The 27708-nt window shown below is 35.2% G+C and overlaps 1 protein-coding gene across 1 annotated transcript in view; it reads left to right on the top strand.

The window, feature by feature from the left end:
* The window catches only part of TRDN (triadin), a 394176-nt gene extending 391111 nt beyond the window's left edge, over window positions 1-3065 (top strand). The window contains exon 40 of the mRNA XM_023254312.2: window positions 665-3065. Within this exon, the coding sequence (XP_023110080.2) occupies window positions 665-804 (140 nt within the window). The 3' untranslated portion in view covers window positions 805-3065. The remainder of the gene's footprint in view (window positions 1-664) is intronic.
* Window positions 3066-27708: the final 24643 nt, after the last annotated feature.

The raw sequence follows: 27708 nt of genomic DNA, 5'->3' as shown, positions 1-27708 counted from the left end.
CCAGCCCTGCTTAGGGCTCTGTGCTGACAGTTCAGAGCCTGGACCTTGTGTGTCTCCCTCTCTCTCTCTCCCCCTACCCCACTCATGCGATCTCTCTCTCTCTCTAAAATAAACATAAATGTTAAACAAAATTTAAAAAACAGTAACTATGCCATCTCAGGAGGGTAAGGGCAAGTGGAAAGCCTCAAGACTCTAAGACCACAAGGCTCTCTGTGGTTTTATAAAAACATTAAAAGAAACAAGAAAAGTCAGTTATTTTTCATATAGATAAGCTCATGTTTTAAAATCTGTAACTATATAACAGTTTTTCGGAGTACAGTGCACATCAATAGATTCCTATGATGTAAGTACTTTGACTTTCTATGCCAGATAATTTTTATTATCATTTGTTAAGGGATTATTATGTGTCAGGAAAGATTTCAAGTGCTTCACATATATTTACTGATTTAATTTCCACAACATTTCTATGAGGTTTTTGCTATCGTCTTGATTTTACATGTGAGGAATCTAAGACACAATGAGGTTTATTAACTTGATAATTACTATCATGGCTATCTAGCTGAAGAACCCACATCCACATACATTGTATTATCTGGCTGTGATTTACCTTTGTTCCTGCTCATGTTCTGCTTGTTTTAACAAATTATCATGCTCTCTTCCATAGGCCCCATCAGTTTCTTCCAATGTGTCTACTTGGATGGATACAATGGCTATGGATTTCAGTTTCCTGTCACTCCTGCGCATCATCCCGGAGAGAGCTCTGGCCAACGAAGTTCTCCAGGACAAAAGCAACAAGGACAATAGATACAATGCATGGCCCTTACAAGTGCTTTGAGACTTTGACGATAGGACCTATTGTTTGTCTGCAGTGGCGTAGGCAGTTAAAATCATGAATCTGGGGAGTTTCTCTGAAAATGTTTTACTCTCCTGCCTGACCTACAGAGAAAGGGTGGGCAAAAGGATTGAATGATAAGCAAACATGTTAAAAGATATGGCGCTCAAGAATCTGTTATTTGTGTTTGTTGCTAAGTGTGGATGCTTATATTTTCCTATTTCTATTCACTGTAGAGTTGCTTACAAATTAAAGTTTCCTTAATAACGATCTTTTAAATATAACTGACACAATTACAAAATGGAATTCCTGATTCCAGTTAGATATATTCTTACATGAAAACACAGACTATGCTTTCAGTTTAAGGAGTACAGGAGCCTACACAAAAGCTACTCTTTATGATGTGGATCTCTAAACGCAATTTGCCCACTAAGTTGATGTTTAATAGTTTAGTTTTACTTATGTCTCTTTCTATTTTCGTTGTGGCAATGCTTTAAGAATGGGTAATAGTTGCACCAAAGAGTGTTGTAAGTTCCTTGTGATGCTCTTTTACACAGAATTCAAAATATCTCTGAACTTTGGACATGATAAAATGAGGTAGAAATGTCTGATAAACCTTCTCTCTCAGATTTGTCTTAAATTATAATTAGGACATTCACTCCAGTGGAAATATACCATCCAATTAGGCAGGTCTGGTGAATCATTTGTTTGACATAAAGGCAAATGAGATGTAGTATTTTCAGATTTCTTCAGACTATGTCCTAGTGAAAATGTCACCTGGATGAAATTTTAGTTCAATGACTAAATTTTGGTGACAAATGCAAAGGCATTTCCTTTCACTTAAATAGGATCATTCTGTACAGTTAAATGGGTTTTCTTTCTCAAAAAAATATGTATGTATATAAATGAATGTCATCAAAATTGAAGAACTATATTTTAACCATAAGTGCTTCATGAGATGTCTTACTTGTTTTTTTGTTAAGTGGTTATCAGCACCAATAGAACAAATGACAATTTTTAACTTACTTGATGATCACTGGGAATGACTATTATGGCTTTGTCATCTTTTTGTCTTCTGGTGATATGAACACTTATGTTCTTTACCACATTTTTCTATCAACTTTAAAAGTCATGCCACTGTGACCTTAATCGTGTTTACAGTTGCAACTCAACTTACGACAAATGAACTCAGGAAATAAATTAAGTTATCCTTTCTGGCATTATAATTACCCTCTGCTGAGGTAGCCAGAGCCAATACTAGCCAAGTGACTTATTTTCAACAACTATCAAGTTCTTTAAGTCTAATTTAGAACTCTGATTTACTAAAATATTAGGCTAGGGCATCAGTAACACGTTCAGTATTAATAATGGATTTTCAGTGACTTCGGTGAAAAGAGTTGGTCTCAGACACCTGCTGGTAGATCTAACTCACACCACAAAAGCCAACATTACAATGAACCAAGATTAATGACACTCTTTCGGGGGACCTAGAGTGTATAACTTCAGGACTGACCAGATGGTATCATCTTGCAAAGCTTCTTCATGTAGCAATGGAAACTTGTGGAGGGGACAGTTGGTAAAGTTTATTGCTCAACTGCTCCTACGGCTTCTTCAATTTAATGAAGAAGGGAATAGAGAGCAAATATGACAGTTGTTTAGATTTCATAGAATGATTTATCCATTCTTTCATTCAATGACTATGTATTAAGTACTTACTCTTTCTAGGACACTATGTTAGGCACTGGACTATGTAAGAAAAATACCAGAAATAAATTCTGTTCCCAGTGCTATCTTGACACAATGTGTGCCCTTGGAAAATTTACTAAATATACTGTGCTTGTTTTCCTATGTGTGAAATAGGGATTTCAAGACAAACAACCTGATACCTCACAGATGTACTGTGGACACTGACAACATATCTTAATATGAATATGATGTCAAAATAAATTTCTGAAATAATACTTTGGATGTAGCACTAATTTTTCCTCCGAGTGCTTTTCTACATTGCATCATTGCATCTTTCATTGTCATTATAAAAACTATTTAATAAAAAGTAAAATATGCCAATTTATTGTAATTGGAGTTTAAACAAACCAGTTAAGATTGAAACAATGTTAATAATAATTAAAGTTTATCTGCTTAAAGTTACAATGATGATAGCACTTCAAAAATACTAACTAAACTCTCATCTGTTTGTATGGTTCCATCAAATAAAGTGTTTCTAGTCCTTCAAGTTTGTGCTTTACATTTTAGAGGAAAAGATAAATGGTTGGATTAAAAGTTTTTGTCTTTAATAGGGAACTCACAATTCATGTCATATTGGTCATAAATATGTAAGCATTTAATAATTGTTTTAGTTCTCCATTTTGTCCAAATGGTATGAGATACACACTCTCTCCCACACTTCACTTCTCTTAATAGATGAAGATCTGTAGAAAATTGATAATTATGGGGTACCTGGGTAGCTCATTAGGTTAAGTATCTGACTCTTGATTTCAGCTCAGGTCATGATCTTACAGTTTGTGAGCTTGAGCCCCGCATCAGGCTCTCCACTGACTGTGTGGAGCCTACCTGAGATTCTCTCTCTCTCTCTCTTTGCCCCTTCTCCTGCTCATGCTCTATCTCTCTCTCAAAATAAATAAATAAACATTAAAAAATTAAAAGAAAATTGGTAACTATGTAAGGTTTTTATTTATGTTTGTTTTCATAAAATATGATAAATCATCATTCAAAAGGGGCAAGTCTTTTTCAGAATGATTCCAATGAAAAGCACCTATATATTGATTCATTCTGGTATATCCCTGTAAAAACTCCTCTTAGAAATTTTTGGAAATTAAAACTGTGTTTCCTTGAGTTATTATACTGGAAAAAGGCAAAGAGAATAATGAATGTTATTACTGATAGAAAACTCAGGGACCATCTAGTTCAACTGGCACATAGAGAAAAATAAACCTAATCCCTAGAGAAATGCATAAATTTGTTCAAAGTCACTGACTGCTTCAAAGCTTGGCCTAGAACATTGGTCTGCCGGTTCCTAAATGCTTTTAACTATATCCTCAGTGTGTTATTACAAAACTTGGCTGATTTATCCAGCATCTCAAAATCCATTTTTTGAATTATAGTCAGTGTCAGATATGTAACCCCATGTGGAAAGACTTGCTTTTTCCAACATGAGAGCTGTAAAGGACCTCAAGAGTGATTCACATTCACCTGCCTTAGAGATATAGAAAAGGAATTTCAGAGAGGTTAGGTGACATTCCAGGATCACATTGCTAGTTAGTAGCAAAACTAAACCAAAAACTCAAGGGTTCTATTTTCTAATCCACTGTGTATTCTCTACTCTGTGTGAATCCATATAATGTCTCCATCATTATAAGCTTACCTCTGTGATTTGCAAATTCATTACAGCATGGAAACTCAGCACAGCCTTCCAGAAAGCTGATGACAGAAAGCTTTCCAGACACCTGACGACATTTCTCTACTTTTTTCAGGCTTTTACTACTGCTACCCTGTACCTTTTCCCCTTGTTAATCATGTATGCCCATAAAACATTTAGACGTTCTTGTAGATGTTTTCTCTTGCATATAAAACTAAATAGCTTTATTTTCCCATATCTGGAAAAACAGTCGCTGAAAGGCCCCAAATATTTACCCCAAATAAAAAGAAAACAAAGAACAACTGTCTTTATATTAATCACAACTCATCCAAAGATGTGAGTTAAAATAAAAATATATGCTTATCAAAACACACTTAGACTCTAAAGGAAAGCTCAGAATAAATAACGAAGTGAATTAGTGTTTATTAATATTTAAGTCATACAATTTCCAGTAAGAAGTGCATGTTAGCAAACAGTAATAGCAAAGAAGGAAATCCTTGGTTTCTTACACAGCCACATTCAGTTCCTGGCCATGTGCACCTTGCAAGATTACCCATTCCTATATCCACGCTCCGTGGTAAACTTTTATCAAGAACTAACTGTTTGCATGAAGTCATTAGTGCTATTTTACTTGTTTTCCTTCTACATCCACATCTCTCTTTAAAAACTTAATAGGGGTATACTTGATGCCTCTGAGCAGAGTTGCCAGGCCAGATGTGTTTCCAGAATAAGTGTGCTGGGGTAGAGCCCAATGGACTAGTGGCCTTCCGACCAGAGATGAGATTCTAACTCTAGGAGTACCTCTGGTCACTTATCTTCCCTGTTCCTCATTTTTTTTAGCTCCAAAAAAAATAAAAGTTCATGTGGCACAGGACATTCATCCTTGGTGAGGAAAGTATGGGGAAGCACTGTGTAAAAGAATATTATTGTTAACACCTTTCAAATTCCCTTCCAGTTTTGTTACTAAATGGTTCAGCTATGCCCGACACTGAAGACTGAGTGTTGCTAAATGGCATAAGCCAACGCAGCAAATGAAAGTCAGACCTACATAAGCCAAACACAAAAACGAGAGTATTGCCATTGGCAAAAATAATTTTGCTTTAGAAAAATCCACAACCTTGTGTCATTTTTATGGAATTGCTATAAGTGAATGGCAAAATGACTGAATGAGAACACACAAAGCTTGTAACACGTCTGTAAAAAAGTGGTACTCGGAATGGAAATCTGAGATGGAACACCAAATGACTCATGAACCCCAATAGGGACACAGCCGTGGAATTGGAATTCAGTAGAAGGTATGAAGGTGTTTTAGCAATGTAAGTTAGTGGAGGCAGTGCCCAAATAAATGCCAAGTGTTTTATCTCAAAAAAGTATATGTCCTTGCTTGGGGAAGAAACATCTCTCTTTCTCTGTGACATTCAGAACTCAATGACAAATCGTTTGTACATTTGTGTATATTTGATGCCATTAGGGACAGTATTGGGATGATCTAAATGGAAGGTGCATTCTCTACAAAGAAGAGAATATTTTATAGAAAAGAAAAGACAACTCTGAATTCGAGCAATTTTGAGGCACAAATGTAGCAAATAAATAATTCAACTATTTTTATGTTTGAAACATGCATGCGTGAAAAAATATCTTTAAAATTGAGAATATATTAACCTTGTTCAAAGTCAAATGGTATGAAAGGTGTACATGGAAAGTGTCGTCTCATCCCATCCTTGTTGCCTCAGTTCCACATCCACTCCTTTACTTCTAAAAATGAATCACATTTATAGATTTTTATATGTCCATCCTATGCAAATTCAAATGAAAACAAATGTGTATTCTCATTTTGTTACTTCTCTTACACAAACATTGCATATCATAAACCTCATCCTGCACCTTCCTTTCTTCACTTAACAATGTATCCTACATTATTTCTTTATTCTAGTACATACACAGCTTCCCTATTGATAAACATATATAGACAGCATATATGAGAGCATTTATTTCATGCACACTTCTCAAATGGAGAGCTAGGTGCATTTATGAAGCCATCACCTAGGTCAACATATAGAACATTAATAGCCCTCCAGAAGTCTCATTCATGTCATACCCAGTCAGTACCCCTTGGATAACTACTACTCTAACTTTGACTACCAAGTAATTTTTTCTGTTTTGACCTGTTATGAATGAGATCGTAAATTACATACTTTTGTGTCTAATATCTGTGTAATTAAGACTACACAGGTCAGACTGATTCATTTTGTTGCATGTAGAAGTAGTTTATTCTTTTCATTGTTTTATAGTATTCAAGTTTGTGTATACTGAATAATTTATTTATATATTCTATTGTGGGTGGATATTTGCAATATCTCCAGTTCTCTTTCTTTATAAAGCACAACTATAGAAATTCTTGTTAGTTTTTCATACTGTATATATGTGTGCATGGGAAGGTGAAGGCCTTATATCTCAGAGGTGAATTATTGGCTGATAGAGTATGCAAATATTCGTCTTTAGTGGATAATTCTTAACAATTTTCTACCTGTTTGTAACAATTTGCACTTCAACAACAGAGGACAGGATTCCCAAATTCTTACTAATGCTTGCTATTGACAGGTTTGTTAATTTTAACTTCTAGTGGGTATGTAGTCATATATCATTATTCTTATTCCTCATGATGTGACTTGTCAAAGCCCCCATAAGGTACAAAGCAGAAGTGAAGATAGACCTGTCCTCATTGTACTTCCCTCTTTCTCTAGGATATTGACCTCTTGATACATAGCTGCTGCACCTGCTTTTTGATTTCTTTAGTTTGTTTTTTCAACTAAGCTTTATGGCTGATCTCAGAAAAATTAGTTTGATAAAATACTGAAACATGGTTGGAAGTGAATTCTCCTCATACTTCCTTTATAATTGTATAGTATTTCAATGTGTGGGTATGCCATACAAATCATATCCAATTGTTTCCCATTATGAATAACATTGCAGTGAAAATGTTGGACACACTATATTGCTACACATATATATGTGTATAGACACACACACGCACGCACACACACACACACACACAAGGCTAAATTCATTAAAGAGGGATTTCTGACTCAAAAATATATGCATTTATAATTTGAAATGGAGAAATTGTTTCCAGATAAACTGTCTCCTGTTTATCACTCCTTCTGAAGGCTCAGTGTTGCTGAGAGCAACACTAAAATTCAGGATGAGACTATCTCTTTACGAAAATGAATGTTCACTGTTGGATTTTGACATCTGCCAATGTTAGGCTCTTCCACAGTCTGATTCTTGCATGCACTGTTTGCGACTACCCAAACAGTGCAACAGTTTTTGTTGATCTCACTTATTTTGACTACACTTAAATATAGTTTTGAGTTTCCATGTCTTTTAATTTGTTTTTTTTTTCCAAGTTTTGCTGAAGATGCATGACTTTTGGATCTTTTTTTATTTGTTCATTTGTTTGGTTCTTTGTTGACCTATATAGCTTCCAGAGAGTAGCCAAAATTGGATGCCATATATCTCTTAGAACCAGAATAACATTAATTTCAAAAGATTTTTAAATTAAATATTTTTAAAACTAGAAAATAAACTGAATGAAATTGAAAGTTCTAAATGGCAGTACTCCATTGTTAATATCAATTTGCTGGTAAGGTTTTGGATGACTGAAATACACAGACTTTTATAATTAGTAGTAACTTGTTTCTTTTCAAATAAAGGTTCAGTGTGGATGAGGAAGCTAAACATACTTTTTTGAACAATGGGGAAGAAATTTTCATTTGTAACTGTTACAGAAATGTGATAATATTAGGTAAAGATTTTCTAATTGGTCATTCTGAATAACAAAAATCTGATGTCTACATTTCAGATCTCTGGAAATAATACTAAATTTTAATTTCATTTTGAGATTTGAGCAATATGAAAAATATTTTAAACAAATCAAAAGATCATGATTCACATCATTAACACTCACTCTCAGCTTTTCAATTGTACCTTTGATGTGAAATAGTCTTTAGTTCTCCTTAGTTCAAAAGAATATTTGCCTGAAATATATGATAAATCCCATTCATATTCCATTTTATTTAATTCTGTTAGAGCTTATAATCCCTGCCTAGTAAGAAAGAAATTTATCATATGCATATCTAAAATGACTTAGCTAGACTGCTTAGCCATGTAAAAGCTGTTCAAAAGGAAAAGGCTTAAAATAACTTTAATCCATGTTGTTGATATCCATCCTACTGAAATTTGCTATTATAAGTCCAATTTAAAAATGTATTTTTTTACTTTTAACTACAAACTCTTAGCTAGTTGAGTGGGAATTGGTAAATGTCATTCATCTCATGGCTTATTTTCTATCACATTTTACTATAACACAATATTAAAACAAAAAAATAAAGCATATTTAGCGTGATGATTATTTAGAGCACATTTTGAGAAATGATAAAAATTGTGCTTCAACATTTTATATGACATGGCATAAAATAGCATATTTTACGTGAAATGGAATGTTTCCTACAGAATATGAGACCACAACACAATTACATTTTCTGTAGTTTAATTTCTGTGGTACTACCTTGAGTCAAGAGGTGGGCAACCCATTTGAAATGGAGAGAAAAGTTTTGAAACACACTGAAAGATTTTTTTTCTTTGGTTACCGGGCCAATTCCTAGATGTATAAAGATATCTTTGAAGTATCTAAATCAAGCTAATAATCAAAAGTATAATGCTTTAGTTTACATTTAATGAGGACATAATTTCTTTATATAGGTATACCTAGGAGATACTCTGTTTCCAGACCACTGCAATAAAGTGAATATTGCAATAAAGTGAATCAGATGAATTTTTGGTTTCCTAAAGCGTAGAAAAGTTATATTTATACTATACTGTAGTCTATAAAATATGCAGTAGTAATACAAAAAACAATGTATATACATTAATTTAAAAATACTTTCTTGTTTAAAAAAATGCTAACGATCATCTGAGCTTTCAGGGAGTTGTAATCTTTTTTGATGGTGGAGGGTCTTGTCTCAATGTTAATGGCTACTAACCGATCAGGGTGGATGTTGCTGACGATTGAGGTCACTGTGACAATTTCTTAAAATAAGACAGCAATGACGTTTGCTGCATTGATTTTCTTCCTTTACGAATTTCTCTACAGCATGAAATGCTGTTTGATAGCATTTTATCCATGGTAGAACTCCTTTCAAAATCGGCATCAATCCTTTCAAACCCTCATGATGCTTTATCAGCTAAGTTGATGTGGTATTCTAAATCCTTTGTTGTCATTTCAACAATCTTCACGGAATCTTCACTTCACTTAAGATTCCATTTTAAGAAACAATTTTTTTTGCTCATTCATAAGAAACACCTCCTTATCTGTTCAAGTTTCATCATGAGATTGCAAGAATTCAGTTACATCTTCAGGGTCCACTTCTAATTTTATTTCTTTTGCTATTTCCACCACATCTGCAGGTTACTTCCTCCACTGAAGTCTTAAACCTCTTTAAGTCATCCATGAGGGTTTAAATAAAGTTTTTCCAACTTCTGTTGATGTTGATATTTTTACCTTTTTCCATGACACGTGAATGTTCTTAGTGGCATCTACAACTATGAACACTTTCCAAAGGTTTTCAATTTACTTTGTCCAGATCCCTCACAAGAATTACTATCTATGGCAGATACTGCCTTCCAAAATGTATATCTTAAATAAGACTTGAAAGTTAAAATGGCTCCTTGATACATGGACTGCAGAATAGATTATGTGTTAGTGGGCATGAAAATAACATGAATATCATTGTACATCTATATCAGACCTCTTGGGTGACCAGAAAATTTGTCAATAAGCAGTAATATTTTGAAAGGAATCTGTTTTTCTGAAAAATAGTTCCCAAGAGCAGGCTTCAAAAATTTAGTAAATCATGTAAACAGATGTAATGTTATCCAGGCTTTACAAAGCACAGGCAGAGTAGATTTAGCATAATTACAAAGGGCCCTGGGATTTCAGAATGGTAAATAAACATTGGTTTAAACTTAAAATCACCGACTGCATTAGCATCTAACGAGAGTAAACCTGTCCTTTGAAGATTGGAAATCAAGCATTGACTTCTCTCTAGCTATGAAATTCCTACAGCGCATCTGGGTGACTCAGTTGGTTAAGTATCTGACTCTTGATTTCAGCTCAGGTCATGATCTCTTGGTTGTGAGATTGAGCTCCACGTTGGGCTCCATGCTAAGCATGGAGCCTGCTTAGGATTCTCTCTTTCTCTCTCTCTCTCTGCCTCTCCCTTGCTCATACTTGCTCTCTATCAAAAGAAAAATACTTGTTCATACTTTCTCTCTATCAAAAGATAAATAAACATTTATCTGTCTGTTTTTGTGCCAGTACCATACTATCTTGATGATTGCAGTTTTGTAATACAGCTTGAAGTCTGAAATTGTGATGCCTCCAGTTTTGGTTTTCTTTTTCAACATTACTTTGGCTATTCAGGATCTATTCTGGCTCCATACAAATTTTAGGATTGTTTGTTCTAGTTCAGTGAAGAATGTTGGTGCTATTTTGATAGGGATTAATTGAATGCATAGATTGTTTTGGGTAGTACAGACATTTTAACAGTATTTGTTCGTCCAATCCATGAGAATGGAATGTTTTTCCATTTCTATGTGTCTTCTTCAATTTCTTTCATAAGTTTTCTATCGTTTTCAGGGTACAGATCTTTTACCCCTATAGTTAAGTTAATTCCTATGTATCTTATGGGTTTTGGTGCAATTTTAAATGGAATTAATTCCCTGATTTCTCTTTCTGCTGCTTCATTTATGGTATATAGAAATGCAACTGATTTCTGTACATTGATTTTATATTCTGCGATATTGATGAATTCTTGTATCAGTTCCAGCAGTTTTTGGTGGAGTCTTTCAGGTAGAGTATCATGTCAACTGTGAAGAGTGAACAGAATAGAGAAACAGGAAATGGACCCACAAATGTATGGCCAACTAATCCACAACAAAGCAAGAAGGAATATCCAATGGGGAGTCAGGGCCCAAATGGCAGAATAGCTTGGAAGTATTTTTTTGCATCCCTTATCCCTGAAATGCAGCCAGATCAATACTAAACCATCCTGCACACCTAGAAAACTGGTTTGAGGATTAACACAAAAATATGCACAACCGCAGAACTCAGCAGATACATGGGGCAGAGAGGTGAACTGAGGAAGAGAGAAGTTGCAGGGGGGGGAACTGTTTTTGCATGCGGGGAGAGGATGGAGATGGGGGAAGAGTATGGGAAAAGCACCCTGCAACAAAAACATCTGGAGAGAAAGTGGAAAAGTGGAAACAGCCATAGGGACTGAACTAAAAAGGAAGAAAGGAGAAAGGAGAGGGTTTAAATTCCATTAAGACTCTATAAACATGGGGAGTGCAGAGTTTGAAACCCGTAGCTCAATACCTGGTGATGCTCTGGTGGGAAGGGCAAATCCCCAGCAGCAAAGAGCAAGGTCTGAGGGGTCGTGAGGGCCACACAGGGAACAGTGGTTCCCCTGCTGGGAGGACATTTGATAGAGGCTGTGTGACCTCCCCACAGACAAAGGTCCCAGGGGACCCTAGAGAACAACCACATCCACTGGTGTTGGAACAAGGACGTTAAGGGTGAAGCCTGGAGCCAGATGTGTGTTGTGATTTGCCATAATCCCTGAAAACCTGCGGCTACACGATCACACAAACTTTTTCTGGGGCAGACTGGCATCTCGCCGAAGTCTCTGGGCATTGGGAGCAGCACAGTCTCTTGAACATTCCTGGGGGTGGGCCAACACACAGTCATTGCTCAGCAAGACCCTCCCCCAGAGGGTCTGAGCAGGTCAAAGCCACAGTCCCTCCTAAGTGAGGGGTTGGGAAACACAGCCTCATCTGAAATAAAACTCAAAACTCAAATAAAACCTGACAGCCTGACATTTTGGTCACAGACAGTGTAGAAGCGAGGAGTGGACAGAAGCTGGAGATAAAGTAGGGGTGCTTGATTGTCAATCAGGGAGAGCACAGAGTGGAGAAGATATTTGCAAATGACACATCAGATAAAGGGTTAGTATCTGAAATCTATATAGAACTTATCAAACTCAACACCCAAAAAACAAATAATCCAGTGAAGAAATGGGCAAAAGACATGAATAGACATTTTTCCAAAGAAGACATCCAGATGGCTAACAAACACATGGAAAAATGCTCAACGTCACTGATGATCAGGCAAATACAAATCAAAACCACAATGGGATACCACCTCACACATGTCAGAATGGCTAACATTAACAACTCAGGCAACAGATGTTGGCGAGGATACAGAGAAAGAGGATCTCTTGCACTGCTGGTGGGAGTGCAAACTGGTGCAGCCACTCTGGGGAGCAGTATGGAGGTTTCTCAAAAAATTAAAAATAGAACTACAACCCAGCAATTGCACTACTAGGTATTTATCCAAAGGGTACAGGCGTGCTGTTTCAAAGGGGTACATGTACCCCAAGGTTTATAGCCACACTATTGACAATAACCAAAGTATGGATAGAGCCCAAATGTCCATCGATGGATGAGTGGATAAAGATGTGGTATATATATACAATGGAGCATTACTTGGCAATCAAAAAGAATGAAATCTTCCCATTTGCAACTAGGTGAATGGAACTGGAAGGTATTATGCTAAGCCAAATTAGTCAGAGAAAGACAAATATCATATGACTTCACTCATATGAGGAATTTAAGATACAAAACAGATGAACAAAAGGGAAGAGGAGCAAAAATAATATAAAAACAGGGAAGGGGACAAAATATAAGAGACTCATATATAGAGAACAAACAGAGGGTTGCTGGAGGTGTTGTGGAAGGGGGGGATGGGCTACATGGGTAAGGGGCATTAAGGAATCTACTCCTGAAATCATTGTTGCACTCTATGGTAACTAAATTGGATGTAAATTTTAAAAATAATTAATTATTTAAAAAAAACAAAGAAAGAGTATCCAATGGAAAAAATAGTCTCTTCAGCAAATGGTGCTGGGAAAACTGGACAGTGATATGCAGAAGAATGAAACTGGACCACTTTCTTATACTGTACACAAAAATAAGTTCAAAAAGGATGAAAGACCTAAATGTGAAATAGGGAACCATCAAAATTCTAGAGGAGAAAACAGCAACCTCTTTGAACTCAGCCACTGCAACTTCTTACTAGACATGTCTCTGGAAGCAAGGGAAACAAAAGCAAAAATGAACTATTGGGACCTCATCAAGACAAAGTTTCTGCACTGCAAAGGAAACAATCACCAAACCTAAAGGCAGTATACAGAATGGAGAAGATATGTGTAAATGACACATCACATAAAGGGCTGGTATATAAAATCTATAAAGAACTTATCAAACTCAACACCCAAAAAACAAATAATCCAGTGAAAAAATGGGCAGAAAACATGAATGGACACTTTTCCAAAGAAGATATCCAGATGGCTAACAGACACATGGAAAAATGCTCAACATCACTCATCATCCGTGAAATCCATATCAAAACCACAAGGAGATACCACCTCACACCTATCACAATGGCTAAAATTAACAACTCAGGAAACAACAGATATTGGTGAAGATATGGAGAAAGGGGAATCTTCTTCCACTGTTGATGGGAATGCAAACTGGTGCAGCCACTCTAAAGAACAGGATGGAGGTTCCTAAAAAAATTAAAAATAGAACTACCTTATGACCCAGAAATTGCACTACAAGGTATTTATCCAAAGGATACAAAACTGCTTATATGAAGGAGCACATGCACCCCAATGTTCAGCAGTGCTATCAACAATAGCCAAATTATGGAAAGGGCCCAAATGTCCATCGACTGATGAATGACTACAGAAGATGCGGTGTATATATATATATATATATATATATATATATGCGCAATGGAATATTACTCATTAATCAAAAAGGATATCTTGCCATTTACAACCACGTGGCTGGAATTAGAGTGTATTATGCTAAACAAAGTAAGTCAGTCAGAGAAAGATAAATTTCATGTAATTGCACTCATATGTGGAATTTAAGAAACAAAACAGATGAGCACAGGGTAAAGGAAGGAAAAATAAGTTAAAAACAGAAAGGGAGGCCAATCATAGAGAATTTTTTTTAATGTTTATTTGTTTTTGAGAGAGATAGAGCATGAGCAGGGGAGGAGAAGAGAGATAGAGGCACAGAATCCAAAGCAGGCTCCAGGCTCTGAGCTGTCAGCACAGAGCCCAAAACAAGGCTGGAATCCATAAGCTGTGAGATAATGACCTGAGCCAAATTTGGATGCTTAACCAACGGAGCCACCCAGGTTCCCCAAGAGAATTTTTTAATGTTTATTTATTTATTTATTTTGAAAAAGAGAGAGAGAGAGCACAAATGGCGGGGAGTGGGGGGATGGGGTGCAAAGAGAGAGGGAGAGAGAGAACCCCAAGCAGGCTCTGTGCTGTCAGTGCCGAGTCCGACATGGCATTCAATTCCACAAACTGATATCATGACCTGAGCCAAAATCAAGAGATGCTTAACCAACTCAGCCACCCAGGTGCCCTAAATAAGAGACCTAAATACAGTAAACAAACTGAGGGTTGCTGGAGGGGAAGTGGATGGGGGAATAGGCTAAATGGGTGATAGGCATTAAGGAGCACACTTGTTTGGATGAGTGCTGGGTGTTGTATGTAAGTGATAAATCACTGGGTTCAACTCTTGTGACCAATAGTACACTGTATGTTAACTAACTTGAATTTAAATAAATAAATTATGTACTCTAGAAAAAATAAATAAAATGTTTGTTGCAGCAAAAAGAAACAACACACACACACACACAAAAAGATGATACAATATGTCTCAGATTATCAATTTCTTATTGTATGAGATTTGGTAGTTTGCATCTTCCTAGGAATTTGTCCATTGTATCTAAGTTGTTGAATTTATGGGCATAAAGTTGTAATATTTATTTATTGTCCTTTTAATGACTGTAGGATTGCTATTGATGACCCATTTTTCATTCCTAATATTGACAAATTTTATTCTCTTTCCTTCTTTAGTCTCACTGGATGTTTATCAATTTTTTGAGCTTTTCAAAAAACAGCTTTTGATTTTATTGATTTTTTCTTGTTTCTCTGTATTTAATTGATTTCTGTGGCAACCCTTATAATTTCCTTCCTTTTGCTTCCTTTGTGTTTAACTTGCTGTGATTTTGTTTTTGATTTTATTGCTTGTGTTTAACTTGCTGTGATTTTGTTTCTTGTTTAACTTGAAAGTGTAAGTCATTGATTTAAGACCTTCCCTTTTTCTACTATAAGGCTTTAATGCTATAAATCTCCCACTAAGCACTGCCTTGGATGTATTTCACAAATTTTGAAGTGTGTTTTCCATTTTTATTCAATCCAAAATATTTTCTGTTTTTCCTTTTTCCTTCTGTTTGCCTTAAATCTATAGATTGCTTAAAAGTTTAATTGCCTTTTTTTTAGTTTATTTATTTATTTTTTTTATTAAAAATTTTTTTAAGGTTTACTTATTTTTAAGAGAGAGAGAGTGCTAACCAGGGAGGGGCAGAGAGACAGGGAGACAGAGAATCTGAAGCAGGCTCCAGGCTCTGAGCTGTCAGCACAGAGCCCAAAACAGGGCTCAAACCCACCAGCCATGAAATCATGACCTGAGCGAAGTTGGACGCTTAACCAACTAACACATCCAGGTGCCCCTATTTATTTTTTGAGAGAGAGAGTGAGCACACACGCACAAGTTAGGGAGGGTCATAGAGAGAGGGAGAGAGAATCCCAAGCAGGCTCCATGCTGTCACCACAAAGCAGAACTCAAACTTACAAAGCATGAGATCCTGACTTGAACCGAAATCAAGAGATGGGCGCTCAACTGACTGAGCCACTCAGGTGGCCCTAAAAGTTTAATATCTAAATATTTGGGGTTTTTTATACATGTTTCTATTTTATTTATTTCTATATCAATTCTGTAATGGTCAGAGAACATAATTTCTATTATTTCAATTCTTTCAAATTTGTTGAGATTATTTATATGGTCCAGAATATGGTGAATTTTGGTGAATATTCTAGGTGCAGCTGAAAAGTACATGTATTCATCTATTTTTAGGTGATGTGTTTTTATAAATTTTATTTATGACAATTTTGCTGCTTGTTGTTGATTTTATGTTTCTTTCTGATGTTTATCTGTCCTAACTATAAGCTGAAGAAAGTTTTAAAATTTTTCAGCTGTAATAATGGATTGGTCCATTTCTCCTTTCAGTTCTAAAAACTTTGCTTCATATTTTGAAGCTCTGTTGTTAGATGTATTCATATTTAAGATAGGTATGTCTTCCTAATTGAATTGACCCATTTAACATTATGTAATGTTTCTATCACTGATAATTCTCCTTATGCTAAAATCTATTTTGTCTGATATTCATATAAATATATAATTCTTTTGATTGGCATTTGTGCACTATATATTTTTTTTATTTCTTTTTTTTTGTTTTAACCTATCAATCTCCTTATATTTAAAGTGGACTTCTCATAGAAAGCATATGATTTTATCTTTGTTATCAAGGCTTTACTTTTTGTCAAGACACTTTGTATTTTAATTGGTGGGTTTATATCATTTAAATTTAATATAATTATTAATATGATTGGATTGAACCCTACATTTTACTTATTATTTACTCTTTGTTCCAACTAGTTTTTGTTACCTTCCTTCTCTTTTCTTCTTGTTCTCATAGTAATTGTGTATTTCTTATGATATCCAATTCACTATGACTTAAATTTATATTTCTTTTATAAATTATTTTAGTATCTCTCAACTGGGTTATAGTAAAGATTTTTGATTAATCATAACCTACCTTCAAAAGGTATTTCCCATTTCATGCATAGTGTAAGAACTTAGAATATACTAAAATTCCTGTCTCATATTTTATGCTATTGCTATTTATTTTTCCTTTAAATACACTATGAACCAACAATCTTTTTCACTTCTCTTGCATGAAAGAGGTAATTATTTTTCAGAACAATTAAAAGAAAAAACATACCTGGTATATTTAGCTTGTTTGTTTTTAAAAGTCTTTATTATTTTTTGTTAAAAAAAATTTTGTGGGATATAAAATGCTGGGCTGAAAGTTTGCATACTTATTGTTCTGTTTTTCAAACTTAATGAAAAGAAATCTTTTTTTAAATTAATTTCAACTGTTTATTTATCTTTGAGAGAGAGGGAGAGACAGAGCATGAGTGGGGGAGGGGCAGAGAGACAGGGAGATACAGAATCTGAAGCAGGCTCCAGGCTCTGAGCTGTCAGCACAGAGCCTGATATGGGGCTTGAACCCATGAACTGTGAGATCATGACCTGAGCTGAAGTTGGATGCTTAACTGACTGAACCACCCAGGTGTCCCAAAAGAAATCTGGTTTTTTTTTTCCTCTTCTGTGTGTAAGGTGACGTTTTTCCTCTGGATGCCTTTAAGAATTACTCATTATCTTTGATTCAGCATTTGAATATGGTATGTCTAGGCATGTTTATTGGTATTTATATTACTTTGGTCTTTTCTGAGCTTCTTGAGTTGTGGTTTATTTTGCAGTCTTTCATTATTTTTTTTTATATTTTCAGCCACTATCTCTTTAAATATTTTCTCTTCCCAATTTTCTCTTTTCTCCTTCTGAAGATTGTATGTGGGCTTGACAATTTGATATTGCCTCCTGTCCTTGTATGTTCTGTTCTGAGTTTCCTTTTTCCACCTCCTTTTCTTTATGCTTTTCCACCTTCTTTTCTTTATCTTCATGTTTATTAGTTTTTTTCTTCACTTATGTGCATCTACTGATGAACCCTTCAAAGACATTCTTCTTTTCTATCACCTATTATATATAAGACATTCACTTAAAAAAATTCAAGCATTATCATTTGACTCTTCTTTATAATTTCCTTGTCTCTGTTGACATTTTTTCTGTTCTCTGCTGTTTATTCATGTTGTCTACATTTTTCATTATAGTTTTATCATATAAATCAGATTTATTGTAAATTCCCTGTAGGGTATTTCCAACATTTGGCTCGTCTGTAAGTCTGATTCTGTAAATTACTTTGTCCCTCAACAGTGATTTTTGCCAATTAATTTTTTGTATGTCTTCCAATTTTAATTGATTGTGAGCATAGTATATAAAGTGTTAAAAATTTAGATAATAGTAGTTTTGCTTGGAAATGGGCATGCCTCCTGTTCTGATACTGTTAGGGTGGGGAATTGAGTCATCCTAGTCAACAGTGGAGTTGGATTTGGGTTTTGTTGTTGCTGTGGTTACCTTCAGCACATCATCAGCTTCAAATTCCTTTGGTGCAATATTTGCTTAATGAAGGGTATCTTGATGTTCATGTATACCTTATTCAGGCTTCATTTTCAGGTTAACCACAACTCTTTTGTGGGTTCAAGAAAAGCTATTATTATGTAGACTTTCTGGCATTTTCTTATTATTAGAATGGGAGCAACATTCTCCCTTGCTTTGTACATTCTAAGCATAGGACAAAAATCCACATGTTTCCTTGCATGATTGTTAGTCCAGCATGTGTTAAATATTAGAAGAAAATAAGTCAATTTCTCTGGAAGCAGATTATGAAGTCTTTAACTTGATATTAGAGTATGACTGGAATCACTTACCTATTATTGCATACTGTCAGGACCATTAAAGTTTAAATGGTCCAGAAGTTATTCTGCCAGTCACATAATTACATTTACAACAAATATCTGTTAAAAATTTTAAAAAATCAATGTTAGATACTTTTATTTTTTAACTTTATATTTGCTTACCCTTAATTTTCTAAAAAAAAAAAAGTAAGCCAGTTAAGCAATTGAATGAAGTCATGTAGATGTTAATTATCACATTTCACAAGAAGAGAAATAGTTCATTCCCATTGTAACTCTTCCTAAATAAGGATAACCCTTTTTCTGGTCTGTGAAAATATTCTTGTGACCCTATATAAAAAGAAAGATTCAGGAAAATGAATTTAAACCTTTTTTTTAAAATCTCTGCTCTCAAGTTCAAGCAGCATGTTTAACCTCTATTTTCATTGCCTACTGGGGCTTTCCCTTTCAAAAAAAAATATTTTGCAAATAACTATCTTCTTCTTACTCCTGTTTATTTGGCAATGTCTCTAATCTAGGAAGAAATTTTGCTTTCTCCAAACCTTGAAACCATAAAACTTAGTCCTTTATATACCCCTTGAGCTTTGGTCATACATTATCTGCCCTGTGTCATTTTTCCTTTTTTTTTTAATAACAATCCTATACCTGAATTTATATAGTTCACCAAATAATTTTTTTTTAATTTTTTTTTTCAACGTGTATTTATTTTTGGGACAGAGAGAGACAGAGCATGAACGGGGGAGGGGCAGAGAGAGAGGGAGACACAGAATCGGAAACAGGCTCCAGGCTCTGAGCCATCAGCCCAGAGCCTGACGCGGGGCTCGAACTCACGGACCGCGAGATCGTGACCTGGCTGAAGTCTGACGCTTAACCAACTGCGCCACCCAGGCGCCCCTCACCAAATAATTTTTGAAAAAGATGTCTTAATAATCTTACATTTGAAGGTTTCTTGAGCAATTCAATGCTTTGATAAAGTCATGCTCTGCTCTTAAGAAACATTATGAGCATTATGTTCTTATGCATTTTAGGTCCCTTGTCAAGATTATACAACAAAGGAAGGGTCCTATGAAAAAAGTTTGAAAGGAAAAAGTCTGTTTTGTTTCCCTATCTATCTTAAATATAAAGATCCAAAGGGCTTCATATTATCTACATGTCAGTGCTACATCTCAACCCGTCTTTAAAAAGAATCACGTCTTCTGGTTGAATTCATATACATGGAATAGTACAGTGCATACATGCATACTTTTTTGGATACCTTTTTTTTCATTTGACATAATTTTTAATGCCTATTTATTGAGAGAGAGAGAGAGAGAGAGAGAGAGAGGGAGAAAGTGTGTGCACACAAGTGGGTAAGGGGCAGAAAGAGAGGGAAAGAGAGAATCCCAAGCAGGTTCCATGCTGTCAGTACAAAGCCCAGTGTGGGGCTTGATCTCATGAATTATGAGATCATGACCTGAGACAAAATCAAGAATCAGACACTTAACCAACTGAGCCATCCAGGCACTCCCTCATTTGACATAATTTTTATCATCATAGTCTAGAACCATGCACAGATCATTGACAAGCTTCTGGCATAGTGATAAGTAGAATGAGCCTGAGGATCAGATTACCTGGGTTTAAGTCAAATAGTATTTGATCACTAACAAGTTATTTAAACTCATTGTGACTCAATTTCATCATGTATAAAATGGAAATGGCAATAAAACTACCTATATCATAGAGTGGCTATAGGATTTAAATGACAGTCTAATAAACACATAGTAAATGCCTAGAATAAAGAAAGTGTTCAGTACATATTGATTGTGTTGTTATATTTAGTCTGTAGATCCAGCCACAAGATTAAAGTGTCTTGTGACTTGTATATATGACCTTTATGTCCAGTCTTGGCTGAACAAATAATTTTGGGCAATCTCCTTGATTAACAACTTCTAATTTCAAAAGCACTATCTTCCATATTTTGGAAAATATTCCATTTGGACTCTGGTAGAACATGCACTAACTTGTTGGTAAATATGCCACTGTTTAACTGATCTTATGACTTTTGGTCTTACAAAAAAATCGAAAACCTTCTTATTGTAAATTTCTCTAATTCCTTTTCCAGAAATAATTATCTTAATTTAACTTTTACTTTTATCTCTCTTATATTAATTAAAGGGAAAAATATTTCACATATGTATATATGTACATGTATATATATATATGTATGGCATTTTTTATCTGTCATCCTGATTTCTAATCTATGTTCAGCTATTCTAAAAGAAACTGCTGTCCAATAGACATTTTATGTATTTTCTCAAAAAAACTGCTTTTTTTCCCCTAAATCAGTTTTTTGAGATATGAAAGAACACACCCATTTTAAGAGCACAACTCAAATGTACACACCAGTATAACCTCCACCATAATCAAGATAAAGAACATCAACATCATCTAGTGTCTTTCAAGCCCCTTTGGTATGAAATCTTTGCCTATTTTTGGTTCCTAGAAACACTGCTCTGCTTTCTACCATTATAGTTGAATTTTGCCTTTTCTAGATATTCATATACATGTAATCATACAGTGCATACGTATATACTCTTTTGGTTATTTTCTTTCATTTGACAAATTTTTTTATCATAGTTCCAAAACTATACAGAGTCACACAGGGACACTGGAGAATTCACAGCGACATCACATATTTTAGATTTTTAAAGAAACATAGTGACATCTGCCAAAAACTGTGTGGGCTACTAGCTTGAAGTGACACACAATTTCAACATTAAATAGAGTTATATTCCTTTTGATGAACCACATCTCTGTGAAGCTGAAATTTTTTAGCTGTGATTTAAAAAAAAATCAGTACTACATGAAAATCAATGTGAACAAGGAAATTAGGGTGGTAATGCCCAATTTGATTCTATGTTGAGAAGTTATGCAGTGCCCAACAGGTGCACAAATCCAATTATTAATAAATGTGACTTTTTATAGAATTAAATAAATATGTTATTTTCTTTCAACTAATGTATATTACTTTCCAAGCAGCCACTAAGTGCACATTAGCACCTAAATACTTATGAATCATTTTGACCTAAATACATAATCAAATCTTTATTTATTTATTTTTTACCTAAGGGCCATGAAAAAATGACAGACACTACAAGATCTGTGACACCAGAAAGTTTGGTTAGGTTTGGTTCTTGAGATTCTTCAATAATATTTCATCAGCAGTCCGTTCACTTTAGTATATTTCATTATTTATACTGTAATTTTTTATCCATTCACTTTTGAAATACAATGCATTGTTTAAGGATTTTGACCATATTGAATAAAGATCAGTTCAGAACACTCATGTGTAAGTCCTTGTGTGATCTTGTTTCATTTCTTTTGAGTGAACACTTGGATGTGGAATTTCTGGGTCATATGTAATGTGTAGTTTATCTTTATAAAAAAACAGCCAAGTTTCCATCTCTTATTATTTTTCCTGTCTGAAGAACTTTAAGTGCTTGTCTGCTGGCAACAAATTCAGGTTTTATTTGTGTTAAATCTTTGCTCTGTCTTAATTTATAAAGGATTTAGTTACTGAATATAGAACTGTAGTTTGGCATTTTTTGCTTTATGTATTTTAAATATAGCATTCTTTTGTTTTTTGGCTTGTGTTATTTCTGATGGAAAATCTTCAGACTTTATTTTTGTTTTTCATACACTATGTTTATTTTCTGTCCACTTTTAAGATTTTCTTGCTATCATTTGTTTTGACAATTTGATTTCATATACCTTTGTATGGTCTTCTTCTTTTTTATCATGCTTCAGTTTTACTGAGGACATTTATCTGTAGATTTATATTTTTGATCAATTTTGAAAATTTTAGTCATGACTTCTTCAAATATTTTACTGTTCTTCATGCTTCTAGGACTCCAATTACACATATGTTAGACCACTTGATGGTGTCCCACACATTACTATGACTCTGCTCATAACTTTTAGGGTTTTTTTCCTCACTATGCTTCCATTCAGAATTTTTCTGTTGCTGCGCATACAAGTTCACTGATCTTTTCTTCTATAGTATGCAATCTGCTGATAAGCACACTCAGTGAATTTTTTCACTTCAGATATTTTATAATTCTTCTCTGTTTCTTTTTGTTAGTTTTTATCTTTCACATTTTCTTCCTAATTATGTTCATAGCTTTAAAAAAAATTCTTTAGCATATCCATAATAGCTATTAGAAAGTCCTATTCTCCTAATTCCATAATATCTGTTCTAATATGGGGAATATTTTTCTATTTCCTTTTCTTTTTAGTAACATTTAATTAATGTTGGATATTTTTTACATCTTTCAATGCTGGAATTTTTGTCTTCCTTTAAAGAGTGTTCAAGTTGCTTCTGTAAATCAATCAAGTTATTGATGGATTAGTTTTTTTCCTTAAAGGCTTATTCTTACCCTTCATTATGCAGTATTTAGTCTTTTACCCTCTGTAGTCTCCACTAAATGCTCTCGGTGTTTAGTGAGGAGTCTCTACTCTGGCTGATTAGAGTACACTGAGAATGTTCAGGGAATTTCTCAGGTTACAATGTTCCAGTTGTTTTATATCTTGCTTCATGGAATTCCACTCTAAGTAAGCATAGATGGGTAATCAGCAACTGACTCCACACCTATTTATTGAAATTCTCTTTCTTTGTAATTCCTCCTCTCTAATACTCTACCGTGCAAAGTCCTGTCACTTCAGTCCACCTGAATCTGCTGTCTCCACCTTAATGCTGCAAGTCTGCCATGTTCTTCCTGAGTTCCTCTTACATGAATCATTTGTTTGAAAAGTCTATCTAGGCCAAATTACATGGTGATTATTGTTCTCATATCGTTTGCTTCCTTTCTGTCATGAATTGATGTTCTGCTCAGCTTGTTCTCCAGTTTCTGAAGATAGTTATGCCATATATTTTGATCGGTTTTCTAGTTGTTTATGGTTTAAAAGCACATATAATACCACTATGCTGAAGTGGAAATCCCAAAAACTCATTCACATTTTTTACACAATGTCTATCAGTAACACATGTCTCTTTAGGCCTAACTTTCTCTTGTCCTAGACCTATGAACCATATAAGGAGAGAAATAACTGGTTAATAGGGTCACAGAAAAAAAGTGGTATGAGGTTTGAGTATAAGACATGAGGGCCAAGGAAATAGCCAAGGTACCCTAATTTTCAGGTTGAGCCTATACAAGTCATCAAGGTCTGAGTGAAATAAGGGGTAAAAATGGATTTTCTTCATATAACACCCCAAAGTTTTAGTGTAGGTTTGGAATGGGACTAGAGGCAAAATCAAAGTAAACATATTAAAATATGTTTCATAGAAAAAAAAAGAAATTTAAAGTTAAAGTCTCTTGGGAGTAACTATCTTTACTCTGAGATGAAATTACTGTTCATTAAAAGAATATTCATTTAATGGGAATAGCCTAATTAACAAAAGCATATAGAAATTAGAATGCTGAAGAAAATTATAATGGGTTTTATTATAATTTAATGTGTAATAGAAATTAAAAGTAATTGGTTTGAATATGATATTTTATGAAAAACTTTCTAAGTGATGCTATCTTTTCAATGAATTCAATTTAACCCTGGGATAATAAATTAAGGAAAAAAACAGTTTATGGTTGCATACTAGACAGAAAGTGCAGAGGAATAAAATGATTTGACCAACTATCCAGAATACTTATTGAATTAGAATCCAAACATGACAATAGGCCAGCATCTCCAGGATGATAAAGGCTGTGAGTTTAAACACACAGACCCTGGGGCGCCTGGGTGGCTCAGTTGGTTGAGCGTCCAACTTTGTCTCAGGTCACGATCTCGCAGTCTCTGAGTTCGAGCCCCACGTTGGGCTCTGCGCTGACAGCTCAGAGCCTGGAGCCTGTTTCGGATTCTGTGTCTCCCTCTTTCTCTGACCCTCCCCCGCTTATGCTCCGTCTCTCTCTCTCTGTCAAAAATTAATAACCATTAAAAATAAATTAAAAAAATAAACACACAGACCCTTCTGGAGTATGTTTAGTGAAGAAAACAGCTATCATCACACTGGTTTATGGTGCACACCAGCCTGGACTTCCTGAGAAAAAACATAGATGGCTAGTTCTTATAGCCAGTAAGAGAGTAACTAAGGGTACCTCCACCTTGACCTTCCAGGTCCTATCACTATCTAGATAGATGGTTTCAACTATCTACAGATTAACATTGAAAAAAGTCTTTCTTTATAAGATTTCTCTTTCAGAAGTTACAGAACACATTTTTATTCTAAAGGGATTCCTAATTTATAGTTAATAGTTATCTATTAACTATAAAATGCACAGTTTGGTATATATATACACACATATATATCTGTATCTAAATCTAGAATAAGTCTACAGTCAATTCTAAATTTTCAATCACTTTTGGGAAAAGTGGGCAGTTTACTTCAAAGTAGCTTCTGTATGTGTGTGTGTCAGTGTGTGTGAGTGTGTGTGTGTGTGTGTGTGTGTGTATCACATCTTGTTTGGTCAATGTCTTCATGCTTTTCTATCCCCTGTCAGCATCTGATCTAACCTAATGTATCATTTATTTACTCTGCAGGCATAATTGTTTAATCTACCCTTACTCCTTTCTTTTCCAGTGGGACATACCCATTTGCACTTGGAGGCCTCAGATGGCCCATGCCCCAATCACTGGCTTTTTCTTCCACTTACAAATATATACATCTCAATTACTTCAGCAAAGCTGGTAATAGAAAACACTTGGCTTTGAAGTCATGCACTTTTCAGAGTTTAAATCCTAGTTCTGAATCTTATTAGCCTTTTTTTTTATATATATATAAAATTTATTGACAAATTGGTTTCCATACAACACCCAGTGCTCATCCCAAAAGGTGCCCTCCCCAATACCCATCACCCACCCTCTCCTCCCTCCCACCCCCCATCAACCCTCAGTTTGTTCTCAGTTTTTTAAGACTCTCTTATGCTTTGGCTCTCTCCCACTCTAACCTGTTTTTTTTTTTCCTTCCCCTCCCCCATGGGTTCCTGTTAAGTTTCTCAGGGTCCACATAAGAGTGAAACCATATGGTATCTGTCTTTCTCTGTATGGCTTATTTCACTTAGCATCACACTCTCCAGTTCCATCCACGTTGCTACAAAAGGCCATATTTCATTTTTTCTCATTGCCACGTAATATTCCATTGTGTATATAAACCACAATTTCTTTATCCATTCATCAGTTGATGGACATTTAGGCTCTTTCCATAATTTGGCTACTGTTGAGAGTGCTGCTATGAACATTGGGGTACAAGTGGCCCTATGCATCAGTACTCCTGTATCCCTTGGATAAATTCCTAGCAGTGCTATTGCTGGGTCATAGGGTAGGTCTATTTTTAATTTTCTGAGGAACCTCCACACTGCTTTCCAGAGCGGCTGCACCAATTTGCATTCCCACCAACAGTGCAAGAGGGTTCCCGTTTCTCCACATCCTCTCCAGCATCTAGAGTCTCCTGATTTGTTCATTTTGGCCACTCTGACTGGCGTGAGGTGATACCTGAGTGTGGTTTTGATTTGTATTTCCCTGATAAGGAGCGACGCTGAACATCTTTTCATGTGCCTGTTGGCCATCCGGATGTCTTCTTTAGAGAAGTGTCTATTCATGTTTTCTGCCCATTTCTTCACTGGGTTATTTGTTTTTCGGGTGTGGAGTTTGGTGAGCTCTTTATAGATTTTGGATACTAGCCCTTTGTCCGATATGTCATTTGCCAATATCTTTTCCCATTCCGTTGGTTGCCTTTTAGTTTTGTTGGTTGTTTCCTTTGCTGTGCAGAAGCTTTTTATCTTCATAAGGTCCCAGTAATTCACTTTTGCTTTTAATTCCCTTGCCTTTGGGGATGTGTCGAGTAAGACATTGCTACAGCTGAGGTCAGAGAGGTCTTTTCCTGCTTTCTCCTCTAAGGTTTTGATGGTTTCCTGTCTCACATTTAGGTCCTTTATCCATTTGGAGTTTATTTTTGTGAATGGTGTGAGAAAGTGGTCTAGTTTCAACCTTCTGCATGTTGCTGTCCAGTTCTCCCAGCACCATTTGTTAAAGAGGCTGTCTTTTTTCCATTGGATGTTCTTTCCTGCTTTGTCGAAGATGAGTTGGCCATACGTTTGTGGGTCTAGTTCTGGGGTTTCTATTCTATTCCCTTGGTCTATGTGTCTGTTTTTGTGCCAATACCATGCTGTCTTGATGATGACAGCTTTGTAGTAGAGGCTAAAGTCTGGGATTGTGATGCCTCCTGCTTTGGTCTTCTTCTTCAAAATTCCTTTGGCTATTTGGGGCCTTTTGTGGTTCCATAAGAATTTTAGGATTGCTTGTTCTAGTTTCAAGAAGAATGCTGGTGCAATTTTGATTGGGATTGCATTGAATGTGTAGATAGCTTTGGGTAGTATTGACATTTTGACAGTATTTATTTTTCCAATCCATGAGCAGGGAATGTCTTTCCATTTCTTTAAATCTTCTTCAATTATCTTCATAAGCTTTCTATAGTTTTCAGCATACAGATCCTTTACATCTTTGGTTAGATTTATTCCTAGGTATTTTATGCTTCTTGGTGCAATTGTGAATGGGATCAGTTTCTTTATTTGTCTTTCTGTTGCTTCATTGTTAGTGTATAAGAATGCAACTGATTTCTGTACATTGATTTTGTATCCTGCAACTTTGCTGAATTCCTGTATCAGTTCTAGCAGACTTTTGGTGGAGTCTATCGGATTTTCCATGTATAATATCATGTCATCTGCAAAAAGCGAAAGCTTGACTTCATCTTTGCCAATTTTGATGCCTTTGATTTCCTTTTGTTGTCTGATTGCTGATGCTAGAACTTCCAGCACTATGTTAAACAACAGCGG

The sequence above is a fragment of the Felis catus genome, chromosome B2 (genome assembly GCF_018350175.1).
Source record: "Felis catus isolate Fca126 chromosome B2, F.catus_Fca126_mat1.0, whole genome shotgun sequence".
NCBI lineage: Eukaryota > Metazoa > Chordata > Mammalia > Carnivora > Felidae > Felis > Felis catus.
The sequence above is the reverse complement of the archived record's forward strand: the minus strand, read 5'-3'. Positions and strand labels throughout refer to the sequence as shown.